Consider the following 15,118-nt stretch of genomic DNA (forward strand, 5'->3'; position numbering starts at 1 on the left):
AAGACTCACTAAAGAGGTATTGTATGGTGTACTACAATAAGTTTGATTTGTAAAAATGTATTTGGACCTCATATAAACTGTACACATGCTATCTATACACATGCACTATCAGTGCAGAAAGCATGCAATAATTAAAAGCAAAACATACCATAAACACCGGAAAAACGTGGTTTCTGTTTTTAATGGCGCGTAAATGTGTAGCCACTGATAATCACTGTTTTTTTAAGATATTGAAAAAACTGGAAAACCCCCACCAGAATTTACTAAAAATAGAAACTGAAAACAGGAAAGCCCAAGTATAGGGTATGTTACATAAGACAAAGGACTACAAGGTGTAGGAGTCACACGACAACCATACTAGTAGGCAGTATAATTGAATAGTGACTGGTCTGGTGAAAAACAAACTCAGAATTGCGGGTTCTCTTTAATAATCAGAATGGATTTCTATCCAAAGGAACACTTTTTGCACCATTAGTGGTCTGGCAGGCTGGTCATAACGGCTAAGCGTGGTTCCCCAGTTCCAAATTCAGCTGCTTTGACCACAGTGCCACATCCTCTCCCCCACTGACGCCATACTGGATGCGACTCAATTCAAATTACGAGCTAGATAAGAGTAATATGCTGGGAAAGCAAGATAATGTAAAGCATGTGAAAATGTAAGCAGAACAACATGGTTATCTTAACGCTTTTACCCTCACTATTCAGAAATCAATGAGTGTTTTTGCCTGAAAAGTTAAGGACAAGACTATAGTGCCCGGAAGGGACCTGTTTCAATGTCCATTGCTTATATCCATATAAAACCTAAGCAGTATGGTTTAAAAAGACCACATCCGTGAACACAGTGCATCGGTACACAATTTGTTTTCCAATCCACAGAGAAAACAAAAGAAGCGCTTCACTAGCAAATTCTGGGAAGTGACACTAATGTGTTTGAGTGTGAATAGAATCAATCTGACTAATTTACGACCACTCTGTCTCACTTTAGTTATTTTTCATATTTTGAACCTTTTATTTCTTCCATTGCGAGGCTGCACTTTGAAATAGAAAAACGTTAGAAAAAGACACCTTTTCCAGCAAAACTGTGTTTCTTTTTTTAATCCATTTCACAAGGGAACAAATAAACAAAAGGAGGAAAGAGGGTGAGAACGGTTTCTTGAAGTCACGGTTTTCAGTAAGTGAGGAGAAGCAAGACAAAAAGAGGGAGAAAGAAAAGAAGGGGAGGGGGGGTCAGCTGCCAGCGGCAGAGCAGAAGTGGACACTGTCCTTATCTTCTCTGGGCAAGAAGTAAAAGGAAGAGTCCTTTTCCTTCTATGCTCACCCCGTCCCCAAATGGCAAGCCGTATCTGAAGGACTTGGCTATTTCTGCCATCCTGGGACTCATGTTTAAAATAGAAGAGTAGGGGAATGGATTCGCAGACGGTGACCTATGTATTCCCCAAGGTGAGGGGGTACAGGGTCCTTGTGGGTCCCACCTGTCCCCTCTGCTCTGAAAGTCTGCCTGGGTGCAAGGTTGGAGGCGTCTATCCATGTACTTCACAGGGAGGGTCTTCCCGTCTGTCCCTGGCCTGCCTTCTCCAACACGCACCAAGAAAGAACGGATGTAGTCGTAAAGTTAGACTCTGCAGGGAACCGGGCCTTCTACTGGCATACTGAAATGTTTAGTGACTGGGTCCCTGTTTTCGACAGACAGCTCATGTCGGAGTCTGAAGAATGTTGGTGCAGTGAGGGAGCCATGCACAACTGATGCTAGAGCCCCCTTGGAGAAACTTTGCCATGAATGTTATTAGCATTTAGAATTAGGGACATCTTTGATGGTTCGAAGTCATATTGCACATCCACATCCTGGACTTTTTAAAGATGCTGGTGATGTATAAAACCAGTGGTTGTCTTCTAGATTTGACGGCAGATCCTTTCACAGTTCTTCCAAGGTCGGTGGAAACGTGATGACGTATGGTCGTCATCTTGTGTAGGTGAATGCAGGTATGTGCAGTGGTAATCGACGGGGTTAGTGTCATCTATCTTTCTCTCGACTCACTCCCATGTTTTAGAGCCCATGGGGTGACATGTGGCAAGGTAACAGGAAGACAGAAAAAGCAAGGGATGATTTTAAACCGTTATTGTGCAGAAACCATGTACCTGCCATCCGTCTATGCGTCTCATTGACACATGGATTACTTCCATTTATTGGTTGCAAGTTTGCTAAAAGTCAGGCATGTTTGTCGTGCCATCTGCACAGAATTCAAATGGCAAAATCTGAGAAATGATTAACTAAGAACATAATAGAGATGTTGCAAAATTACAAAAGAAACGTATAACAGTGAAAGAAAGAGACATCTTCACTTAACGGCACAGCACTTTGATGGATGCATCACTTCCCAAGGCTGTTGTCCCGCTTTCCATCTTGGATGGCTTACGGACTAAGCTGCCCTGTCCAGGTCTCTGCAGCTATTTTCAGAAATATGCACCGCTAGCTTCTGCCTCCCCGTTGTGGGGTGTCCACACCCAATCCAAAGTTATAGTTTAGAGGGAATTTGCACCCACTTTAACCAGAACATATCGAGCTCACACTCCGTCCAGACAATATTTTTTTCTAGGAATCGAGGTTATGCCTCACATATGAGGATTCAACCTAACCTTTTAACCCCTTGCACGCTGATGACGGAACCGCTCCGTCATCAGCTGCAGGTGCGCTGTGCTGATGACGGAGCGGTTCCGTCATGGCCCGCCCCGCTCGATAGAACGCTCATGCACGGCGCGAATTCCGCGCCTGCGCTGAGGGTTCTATTGAGCGGGGCGGGCCATGACGGAACCGCTCCGTCACCAGCATAGCTCAACCGACGCTGGTGACGGAGCGGTTCCGTCACCAGCATGCGGCCGCCGCGCGGCCGCCCCGCCCCCTTAGCACTGCGGCGGAATAGCCGCCGCAGTGAAGGGGTTAAATAAAAGCTTGCAAAACAAAGTCAGTAATCAGTTTGAAGACTTCGGCATGAATTCATGCAGTTTACTCAAAGAAATTGAGCTCTTTGCACTGGCTTGACTGCCGCACTTCAATCACAGTGCGGAAAACCGAATAAAACTCCATGGGCCGTATTACATAAGTGCCCATGGGGCACAATGGACGTCTGTGCTCAATTTACGAGCCCCTGGGGCTCTTTGGCATTACAGAAGGGGCCGCAGATGCTTGTGCAGCGCCTTCTGTAAGACCAGTAGCACTATGGCACATAAAGAGCCAGCATCAGAGCGTTCCGTCAGGTGCATGGTTAGTGGCCCCAAGCAAATGAAGGAATCCCTTTCGTCTCTGCGCCTGCGCTGGATTAGAGACGCAGGCGCAGAGGCAAAGATGCTGTCAGGTGGCGGCACTGACAGTGAGCCTCCTAAAAGGTGATGTACTGTCAGTGCGCACCTTGATGGCAGCCCTCCCATGGACTCCCCAGACATCCCCTTGCAGGCAGGTGCATTCACTTATTGCAACTGCCTGCAAGAAGATCTCCCTCCAAGTCCAACCCTCCTTAAAAGGGCAGGCAGATTGCCGGCTGAACTGTGAAAAACACGGAGCAGCTTCAAAGCAGTCACTCCCTTTTTCACATGAATGCGTTGCCCCCAGTGCAGCTGGAGTTCGGGGCTGCCCTGGGGGCAGTGCATTCATCCTACCTAAATAAGGCGCATTTCCCTTGCTGCGCCTTTGGGCCAGGGGCATTTGTGTGGCAGCGCATTGTCATTAACAAACAGCACATTTTTCATCAAAATTGCTACTAAATTTGCAAAGATTTAAGTTTTATGGATAGAAATATATTGCACATAAATGATGTGTAGATATCAGCTTTTAGGGAATCTCATCACTGTGCATCGACAAGTAAAGAAAATACAAAAGTGAGATTTAAAGAAGTCAAATTTGTAACCCCACATTTCTGTATTTCTACACCCCTAGCTTCTCCACAATCCACTAACACACCTTCAATTAGTTATTCAGTCGCTAGGACTGCACTCAATAATTCACACACTTGCTTGGACCTGGTCCATGCTCCTGACAGACCTCAACAGCGCAGCTTTGTAGTACACATTAAGGTCATCATTTAGGAAAAATCACAGAAAATCTCAGCACTACAATTCATATCGTATTATCTTCTAGATTGAAATTTCGTTTTTACAAAGGGGGTTGGTCCACCTTATGGACATGTAATTCGGAATCAGCGCTATTGTCGCCAGATACTCAAAGTAATAGTTATCTCATCACAGCAATTATGCGGAAGGGGTATAATGTAAAATGGTGCTTAGGGAATGGCGGAAATATTAGATGTTCAAGACTGCCAAATGAGGGTTTTTTTACAAGCACAAGATGGAGGATCTGTACAGTCAGAGACATCTAATGAAAACCATGGCGGCATTAGTGGCAACTCATTCTAGCTAAGGCTTTCTCTGATGTGAGAGAAAGCAGATGGGCATGTTTGATTCTCCTCTATAATTTGTCATGAGAGTAGTTATACCCTTATCTTGACAAATGTCTGCCACCATACCATAAGGCTAGAATAAGAAGCAGCAGTATAGATCATGAAAATATCAGGTGTCTAATTGTATCAAACATACTCACCACTTTTGCATGCTTGTAGCCTGTCTCTAGTGAAAACGTGGCATTTAACTAAAACAACTGAAAGGTTCAGCCATGGATCAAACAATTAAAGTGATCAAATAAATTGCAAAATTCACCCATAATCCCATCTCAAAGTAGGGGCTAAAGTCTAGGTCTATCTCTTCTTTTGTAAAGGTGATTAAAGTTAATTCTGGGTTGTGGATATTTTACTTTACCTCAGGGGGGCCAGGTATGCCCCTATGCACTACACTTTAACGTCTATCGGTTTAAGGGGGATAGGTGGAATGATAGACACGTTTGCAATATTCCTCTCAATGATTTTACCAGGAGCGGCCTGTGCAGGTAAGAGCGGTAGGGTGTGTGTGTGGGAGGGGGCGGGGGGGGATTGCTTAAATTTGGCAAACGACCATTGTAACTTTATTCGATATGTCAGTGTCTGCTTTAGTCAATATTTCTGAAAATGTTTTCATCTTGTCCTCAAACGCCTTACGATTTTCTCGGTTTATGTTCCTCAACTTACACTGTGCTCATTCAGCATCAGTCTGTGCAAGATTTTAACCTCGTGCGGTTTTTTTTTCTCAAAATACTTATGTGATATTATTCCATTTTCTGTTTGTGTTAGCTTCCAGGATAATTTAATTTCTAGTTGATGACGGCCTTATAATTGTACCACCAAGTGGATTGCAAAGTCTCTCCAGAATTCTCTTTGAAACACTTGGTATCACCTTTAGACTTAAACATTATGGACTGAATCTCTTAATAACGTCTTCCCTTCATGTCAAGTGGTGCTTTTCCCTAATCATGAATTTGAAGGTGAATGTTGAAAAGGACACTATTATATAGTGGTATATTTTTAATCCGTGCTTCTGTTAACGCAAAAAAGAAGATGCTACCTTGGACATGAGAAAAAGTTTAGTAGCTTTGATTATTAAAAAAGTCCAACAGTATCACAAATGTAAATTCTCTTTCAGAACATGTGTTGGGGAAATTGTGAAGACAGTGGCTGTTTGGAAAAAACACTTGTTGCTCCAATTAAATATTCAAGTTGCCTCTTATTATTAGCTCCAACTCCAACAGGTCTTCAATGTGTTTTAGAAGTTAGATTAAGAAAGCTTTTTGGCTTTGATCAGAGGCCAAAAACAAGGATTGTAAAAATAATTTGATTCACTATCCCCTGTTATTAAGCTCTAGGCCCCCGTTGGCATGCCTATTGTCCCACTATATATGCACATATTTCTTAACATGTTATTTTCTATCCCTCCTCACCAATTCTCCCCCAATTAGTTAATAGAATGCAACTTTACCACCCTACAAGCCAAATACAACTTCTCAGAGATCCTCTTGACCATTTCCTCCACACTGTGAAGAGAAGTTAGAAACTGTTATGCAGAGTAACCAGAGCATTTTTGAGCGATTTGCAAACACCTTTCCTAAACTAAGATAGGATGTAAGTCTAATGGTTAGCCAGGTAGTTCATTAGATTTCACAAGTTTGTGAAAGCAGTCAAGGTTAATAGCAATGTGCTCATCAGATCATCAGACAGGTAATAGTATCTGATGAGGAGTACCTTCGAATTAGTGGTAATTCTTATTGGAGTGTTCGAGTGGAAACATACCCATGTAGGAATACTGGTCATACAAGAAGCATGTGGACCAACATTACTATGAGAAATGTAGCCTGAAACCAAATACTGTGAAGGAAGAGGCTATGCCCGAGTCACAGAACAGAAACAAGGACAACAACATTTAATTGGGTGCACTATCCCTGGCAGTGCTACAATACACCTTTACTGTGTGCACAGAGTAGACACTGCGCCTGATGAAGAAAAATTAACAAACTTACCTGTGCAAGGGGCAATGCTTCAGAGACATATGTAGCGGCACTTTCAATCATACTCTCCATATGGCAGTGCAGGCGGAGGACTAGCTGTATTTTAAAAGAAGGCTTGGAGCCTACCCTCCCTCGAAACGGAGGTGCACTGTGGAATAGCACCCACCTGCAGGGTGGTAAGAGGGGTGTGACCATCATCAGACCCCCATGGTCACTCTAGAAAGGCACTCGGTACACTAACTGTGCACCTCCTAGGTGGTGGACCATCAGTACACCTCCCAACAGCTTGTTTGCCACTTCAGCAAAATGTGGTTACAATGTGTGTCTTCTCTGCTTTTTCAGTTAAAAAGGACAGGATTTTGGTTGGTAAAAAGAACATGTATAAACTGTATGTCTGGAGAGTGGTTTGACGCCTCTTTAAGCTACAACATGTATGTGGACTGTCAAAAAGATTTTAAACTGTTTCATAAAGTTGTCTAATAGAACCTATCTTGTGAAACATGGAGGCCCAATTTTGAAAAATCTGCCTATTTTTCATAAGCTATGTTTCCCAATTGCAAACTTAAAGAGGAAACTCCTAAAAAATTAAAATTAACAGAAGGCTGCACAAACTCAGACGCTCAACAGGCACTAAGGTCCAGCAGAATGATGGACGAGACATCCTATAATGAACGAAGTCAGAGCTTAATTTGTGCTGGTGTTGCTGGTGCTCAGCACCTGCACCTCTTTGTAAACACCACCACATGGTGGCACTTTGTGTGCACTTTAAAGCAACTATTTCTTATATAATTTAAAAAGTGATAAAAGATTAACTTTATCTTCCAGTTTAAGTGGCATCCAGGTTGTGCCAGGAGAAGTGTACCCAACTTTTCCAAATTATGCACTGCTTACAGTATTACACACTGGTTCCTTGCCACATCTAGCTCACTGAATAATCACAATTGATGAAATTGGTCTTGCTTTTTCTTAAAAGCTTAATAAAGTATTTCTGGTCTCTCAAGCTTCCCGTCACGATTCCAACAGAAACGACAGCAAATTTAAGTTTTGTGATCATCAGTGCAAGTAAAGAGCACAAGAAGAAGCATACATCTATTAATGCATAGGTGTCAGCAAACAAGAAAAATCCTTGAAATATTCCAGGTGTGACAACCAATCTCACGGTTCCCGTCACATAATTGATTACAAACTATGACACTTATTTTTACAGTGATGAAAAAACTTGTCAAGTTTGAATGGTTTTGATCATTGTAAATGCCTTCTATTTATACTTCTGCTGGCTCCACTCAAGCACACCACTTTGTCAGCCCAAGAATCACAAATCTGAGATCTGTCCGTGATCTCTCCTCTCTTTGCAGGATTAATCTTGTACTGCAGGTAGATCAACCGTTCAGCGTGAAGCCTAGAATTGTGCTGTGATCAGCCAAAATAAGTCCACAAAATGGATGACACTGGGGCATAACGTTCATAACTGGTTTCTACCATTCAGGAAGTTTGGAGAGAGGGGGGAGGGGAGGTCTGCACAGTTCAGAATCTTTAAGGGTCCCTTCCCATGCAGAATGCATTAATGTTTCAATATAGACTATGAAATATGTATGGCCCTTTCAAATAGGATATTCAGAACATCCACTGCTTCACAAACTCCAATTTACAAGAGAATGACACAAATGGTTGACTGCAACCATCTCAGCTAGCAACTCAAATTACTAAACAGCAATTTCAATTAATTAAGGAACAGACCCACCATCTCCAACATCTTGAATCATTAATTATCCTTTAGGTATGCGTCCACTCTCTAAATGAAAAGCAGCAAAAACAACCAACAAGCCTTGTAATTTAGCACTTTCCACCCACTTTGCCCAACCCTGAACAAAAATTCTATTAGGCTGTCACACTGCTGTACAATTCAGCAGCTATTACTGGCGCAAGTTGAGTGCAATGATGACTTGTCACAGACTTCAGTCATTTCCAGATTCCAAAGTAAGGCGCCACCTAAGGAGGTAAGAGAAGCTAAGAAAGCGAAGCCAAGTAAATGTATCTTCCGTTTTCCTATATGAATAGCTCTGCATCTATCACACGCAATCGTTTTTGAAGCACATCTTAATAGGCAAAGAAGAGCCTGTAGCAATACCAAAAGGAAGCAAGCCATCACCCTTCTTCTCCACCCTGTTGCCTTCCTGTTCTGCTACAATGGCGGGTTTCTTTGATGATTGTTGCTTGTAGTTTTACTCACCAAATGTAGACTAACCAGGAGATGGATGCTGCCGTTCTAAGAGCTCGTTCTTCACCCACATACCATTAAGACAAAAGATACAGTCCACCATTGCTGCCAAATCCAGCTCACCGACATCTGGGGACCCAGGGCAACATTTCTTGAATTCTTTTCGAAGGTCAAAAAAGGAGTAGAAACATTCCGGCAATGAAATATTCTGTTGGAAGACACACAATTCGGTCCTTATCAGAAAGCAATAAAGCGAAGCATTTTAACATTTCTTTAGTCTGAAATTCATATTATTTCCAAAAAGTATAGTTAAATTCTCCCTTCCCCTCCTTTACAAAATCATGGTCAAAAACATTGGAGCTCTTAATTCGAAGACTGAAATCCCACATTAAATGAAATGACAGATTTAGTCATAACCTCCCAACATCCACCCTCAAAACCATTGTTACATTTTACATCTTCTTGCTATTGGTTACATGCTATGTACCTTCACTCTACATTTTCAAGGCAACAGTACACCATCAAGTCACTTTTTTAGCTAACTGAATACCTCTCTCACCATCCACCAGGGTATCTCCTTCAACCTGGTCTAATCGGTATTAACCTGCACCTACTGTTAGTCAAATAATTGGAAGCCTAACTATGTGAAAAGTTGCCTTAATCAATAAATTATGGTGGCGTAACATTTTTCCATCATTATTTCATTTTTGTTTCCATGTTTTTCCAAAACCATTGGTCCTTCAGAAGGGGTGCCTTCCTGCTTCCACATTCCTGTCAAAACCATTTGTATCACAATCAACAGTGGGGATATCATTCCTCAGTCTCGCAGTTGCGAGCATGACCAGCCTTCTGGATGCAACCCAGAATAATGGTCTCTGGATTGGTTGGCAAAGTTTGTCAATCGGAGGCACAGCTGGCAGACCTATAACAGGTCGCTCGTAGGATTCTTCTGCACGTTGCTTGCTTCCTGACCCTGCCGGGAGTAATTTGGAGTATATTGGACCCTGCTTCTTCCCAGAACCTGACGGGAAGGACCCTGTTGTCAGGTCACAGCGCAGCTCACCGGGACTGCGAGGACCAGCATACCTCCTGACATCGCCAGCTGGTGCCTCTTCCCGTGTAAGCCCCGCCCTTCCCCACCTGTACTTTACTCCTCGCGGCCCCCGCTCCGCAGGAGCCGCTCGTAGGAGTCTTCTGCACGTTGCTTGCTTCCTGACCCTGCCGGGAGTAATTTGGAGTATATTGGACCCTGCTTCTTCCCAGAACCTGACGGGAAGGACCCTGTTGTCAAGTCACAGCGCGGCTCACCGGGACTGCGAGGACCAGCATACCTCCTGACATCGCCAGTTGGTGCCTCTTCCCGCGTAAGCTCTGCCCTTCCCCACTTGTGTATTTAAACCAAGGTCATACCGCGCATCGCGGGACGCGCGCGGGAGAAGCGCGGGCGAAGCCCGGGCGAAGGGCGGGCCCGTTTTAGCCCGTTAGAGACTGTTAAAGACCGGGCCGGGCCCCCCCTCTAAAAACTATTATTACCCAGGACTTCCCGTCCAAACTGTATGTTCTTTCTCTTTGTACTAAACTAATACTAGGGGTATCTATCATTAATTATTTATTCACTGTTTTTATCCTAACCCTAGTATTTCTTAAATCTCTATTATGTCTACACGAGGAAGCAGAAGCAAAACCGCTGCTAAGGAAGGGCAACTTATAGGTCCCCTAGATAGCTTCATCATTAGGGCAAACTCGTTTATAGATCAGAGTATCTCGCTCATGGAACGTAGAGTGTCCCAAGATTTATCCATCGCAAAAAGATCCTCCTTGGGTCACCTGGCAGATGCAAGAACACCGGATCAGCTTAGGGATCCTGGACGGAGTGAAGGCTGTGGCCAAAGGTATAGCTTACCAAACACAGTTGACCTATCGGCCTCACAGCTTTCTGATTTACAATCAACTTTGGACCTAGAAAAGACCCCAGATTTAGCAATCCAAAATACGCCAGAAGAGATAAGGCAGTCAAGAGGGAGGAGAGAGGGAGCAATAAGAAAAAAAAAACCTACAGGTCCAACTAATCAAAAAACTAGAAAAGCCAATAAAGCTCCTAATAAGACAGGAGAGAAGCGTCCATGTACCCCTTCGATAGGAGATCAGGATGTCCACACGGTGATCATACACCAAACACCACATGATACCCCGGCCCCTATCAGTGTAGAAATTGTAACCGATCCATCACCAAGAAAGGAGGCAGATGAAAATTCCAACACCCAACTGATAACAAAAAATGGAGACCTATTTAAGCAATTATTCACACCACTGGAAGTTAGACTGTCCCAAATAGAAAAAGTACTAGTCGAACTGACAACCTCCATAAAAGCCAACCCAAATCAGGGGGCACAAAAGACTGGGGGAGGCAAGCAGTCTTCCTCAACTCCCACCGCCCAAAATAAAAAATCTATTCCCCCAGGAGCAGTAGCCAAACCAACTCAAACCATACCGGCCAAAAGTAAGATAACAGAGAAGCCATTAAGTAATACCCCAAATACAATCACTAATACCAACTCGGAACATAACACCACTGGTCCAAAAACACCAGCAATACAACTGAATAGAGGGTGGGACAGAGGACCTTCTGATGGAAGATTCTCTGTCAACCTGCCGCCATAAGCCAGTCCCTTCGTAGTTGTAATGACTGGCGTACCAGAACTGGTGGACCAAAATTCTGAACCAATTTGATCACTAAAGAACAAGGCACAACATTGGCTCACTATGAATCGGTCACCTCCGCCCTATTGTTCAACCAAGATTTTAATGGTAAGAAGAGCCCCCTGGGTAGGGCACGGTAGGAAAACAATACTAAGAGATTGCGTCCTTATTACTTTCGAAGATCCCAGATTGGTTGACCATATCTGTTCATGGGCCCAAGTCTAACTGGTGGTATAGGAACAAAGCGTCTTTCCTTCTTTTACCCCCGAGACAACGTAATGGTTACCATTACAATAGATCATGGCACACAGTGGGCCCTCGATATCGAGGCAGAGAGAGGGAAGAGTGGGGAGGACAACATCAGAGGGATTCCTACAGAGAGCCATCGCGCTGGGAGGGCTGGAGTGGTATCCCAACGACGAATAGATACAGTGGCCTCGAGTCAGTCGATTGACCACCACTGGCAAAAGACCATCTTAGGCCCAAGTCAGCGGACATAGAGCCCAACCCTAAACCACAAACTGCTGACGTTCCCAACAAGGATCCCCAAGCCTTAGGCATTGTTTCTTGGAACATCGCCGGCCTTTGCCCCAAGATTGAAGATGGGAGCGCCATGAGCTTCCTAGGTAGACAACAAATCATCTGCCTCCAGGAGACATGGTCATTGACGGAACTTCACCTCCTGGGATTTAGGATGTATTTTTCCCCAGCCTTGGTAGGGAGCATGGGTAGGCCTAAAGGGGGATTAAACATCTATATAAGAAACACTATCCAGCAACTAAAAATAACTACGGTTGAACTAGACCCAAATTTCCAGCTTCTCTCTCTTTCCTTACCCAAAAACGAGACCGTCCTGCTTATTAATTTCTATAACAACTTGGAGGAAGGAGAATTCTTGAGGGTGGTATCAAACCTAAATGAGAAACTCTCCAATCTTAGACAGGCTAAAGGAGGTAAAGGTGCCGTTTTTTTCCTATGGGGGAGGGAGGGGATTTTAATCTACATCCCTGCCCACTTGTTGGAAAAAATTGTGGTGGGTTGGTGAACGAGCAGAATATCCCCCTTACTCATTTCCGCCATACCAAACTGGGCACAGCTATGAATGATCTATTATCAGACCTGGACCTCCTAATAGTCAACAACTCGAACCTCAATACCAAGCAGTTAGAGCCAACATATGTGGGGAGGGGATACCAATCAACAGTCGACTACATCCTCCTATCGGATGGTCTGTTAAATAGGGCTAAGCACTTCGAGGTTCTACCAAATACATTAAGTGACCACTCGGCCCTTAGGATAGAATTGAATTTAATCCACCAACAATCCCTCACCTGAACGATAGCAAAAGCTCTGAGCCAGAATAAATTACACATGGCTCAGTTAAATGGGTACACTTTAAAATGAGGGAAGATAAATCCTGGGCAAATCACTGAAGAGCTGATTACATCAGCCTACCCCCACATTATAAAATGCCTAGATTTAACAGTGACAGAGGAGGAAGTCCTAAGCAATTTTTCCATAATTCTAGACACCATTAAGGCCCTTCTTACAGCAAAGCCAAAAACAGAAACCTCAAATAAGAAAGGTTGGTTTAACCATAGCTGTACCTCGGCACACTCCAAGTTAAAAGTGGTCCTGAACAACGATGCTAGAGACCCACAGCAAATTGCCAGACTTAGAAAAGAATACCTGTCTGTCCGGAACCAGAGAAAGGCCGAATTAAAACAGGCATTGTGGGACGAATTACATAAAAATGCCCTAGATAAAAATAGTGAGGCCTTTTGGAGAGTAGTAAAGTCCCCATTCCTAGCTGATGATAATCTTCCTAAAATCGAAGTGGCCATAGAAGAAGCAGCCTGGGTATCCCATTTCTCAAAAATCTTTCAGAAAGAAATACATATAGGAAGTGAAGAGATAATCCACCCACCCGCCGTATAGCCCATTTCCATAGAATTGGACATATCTGAGGTCCTTTTGGCCCTAAAACTAAGCAAAAATGGAAAAGCACCAGGGCCTGATGGAGTCCCGGTGGACATTTTTAAATACAACGTGGACCTCTGGGCCCCCATACTTACTAGGGTATGTACGGCAGCTGCAAAAAAGGGGCTGCTGGATTCATGGACCAAGTCCATCATGGTCCCAATTTTTAAAAAGGGAGATCGCCAGGACCCTACTTGCTATCGTCCTATCTCACTGCTGGACTCGCTGGGCAAGGTAGCTGGCAGGGTCATCCTTGAGCGACTCCAGCAGTGGGTAGAGGAAAGGGGTGCTCTGTCCGATCTACAATTCGGCTTCCGGGAAGGCACAGTAGAACAGGCCCTAAATTTATCCCTGATTTTGGGAAAATATATCCACTCAAAACAGGACAAGCTCTACATGGTGTATGTGGACCTGTCCGCAGCTTTTGACTGCGTGTGCCATTCAAAGCTGTGGTCAGTGCTGTCACAAATGGGAGTGGATCCCCCACTTTTAGATTTTTTGAAGGAATTATATTCCAAGGCTTCCGCGAGAGTCCGCTTCGGTGTGAAGGGCGAGTTGTCTGCACCCTTTGGAGTAGAGCGTGGAGTTAGGCAAGGATGTGTCCTGGCCCCCTTTTTATTTTCCTTGTATACAAACAGCTTGGAGGTGGAGCTTTTAAGGGGGGCCGGGACCTCCCGCAAGCAAAACAACGCCTGATTCCCGCTCTGCTCTATGCAGACGACGAAGTCATACTGGCAGGTACTCCGTGCGAACTACAAAAGGCGCTCTCCAGGTATGCGGATTTCATGGGCAGTCTTGACCTCCATATTAATACTAAGAAGACCTTTGTAATGGTGGCAGGCAAAGGGAGAAAACGGCCCAAGGATATATTCCTTAATAATCAAAAACTTGAAGTGACGGCCCAGTATCCCTATCTAGGTATTACAATAGACGAAAAACTGAATTGGAAAGCGGCAGTCGAGGCTAGAAAGCACTGTTTTAAGAGACCAATAGCTGCCCTGATGTCTTTCTCACAAAAATTGGGCAAACGGTCACCTGTGGAACTACTGAAAATCTACAATGCTAAATGGCAGACAACAGCACTGTACGGGGCCGGCGTCTGGGGCATGCGGATGTTAGTGCTCTACAGGTGGCAGAAAATTCATTTTTAAGATTCCTCCTTGCAGCACCGAGACGAATTTCTACATATGCGTGCCATATCAAACTAGGTATACCACATATAGAGGACCTGGCAAAAATCCAACCACTGCTATTGTGGCGGCGTATTTGGACCTCCGAAAAAAACATGTTAACCAAAGGGATTGTGGCAGATTCAATGGCACTAGACCACTCGGCAAAAATAAGATGGCTCGTCTACATTAGAAATTTTCTCACAGACCTAGGCCTAGAGACATATTACATCACACCAGCAAAGATCAGTGAGATATCTAAGAAGGATCTGTACACAATGGCCCTGAGCCATTTAGACGGTGTAAGGCTTCTCAGCGAAATAGGGAAAGCTTCTGTCCACCATGCAATTATGGTTCAGACCACCGTCACTATCCAGCCTTATTTAACGCTTGAAATTGGTATCTTCAATCGTTTTCTACTAACCAGATTTAGATTAAACCTTTTTCATCGGTTAGTAGCATTTCCCATAAGGAATACTTGGGAGCCAACTTTAGGTCATTGTCCTTGTGATGATAAATCAGTCCAGACTACTATACATACTGTACTGTTTTGCAAGTTTTATTATGTTCATCGCAAATTTTGGCTGCTATCACTGCTAAAAACGTGGGGTTTGAGACAGTGCCGTCCTGCCA

The 15,118-nt window shown here is 44.0% G+C and overlaps 1 protein-coding gene across 4 annotated transcripts in view; it reads right to left on the reverse strand.

The window, feature by feature from the left end:
- The window catches only part of ESRP1 (epithelial splicing regulatory protein 1), a 395,873-nt gene that overhangs the window by 314,359 nt on the left and 66,396 nt on the right, over positions 1-15,118 (reverse strand). For all 4 annotated transcript variants that reach the window (XR_013610504.1, XM_078687020.1, XM_078687021.1 and 1 more), the window contains exon 4: positions 8,730-8,844. Coding sequence is in view for 3 of the 4 variants with exons in the window: in XM_078687020.1 (XP_078543146.1) it covers positions 8,730-8,844 (115 nt within the window). In the remaining variant the exon portion in view is untranslated. The remainder of the gene's footprint in view (positions 1-8,729; positions 8,845-15,118) is intronic.

Source organism: Lissotriton helveticus, chromosome 4_1, assembly GCF_964261635.1.
Source record: "Lissotriton helveticus chromosome 4_1, aLisHel1.1, whole genome shotgun sequence".
NCBI classification, from domain to species: domain Eukaryota; kingdom Metazoa; phylum Chordata; class Amphibia; order Caudata; family Salamandridae; genus Lissotriton; species Lissotriton helveticus.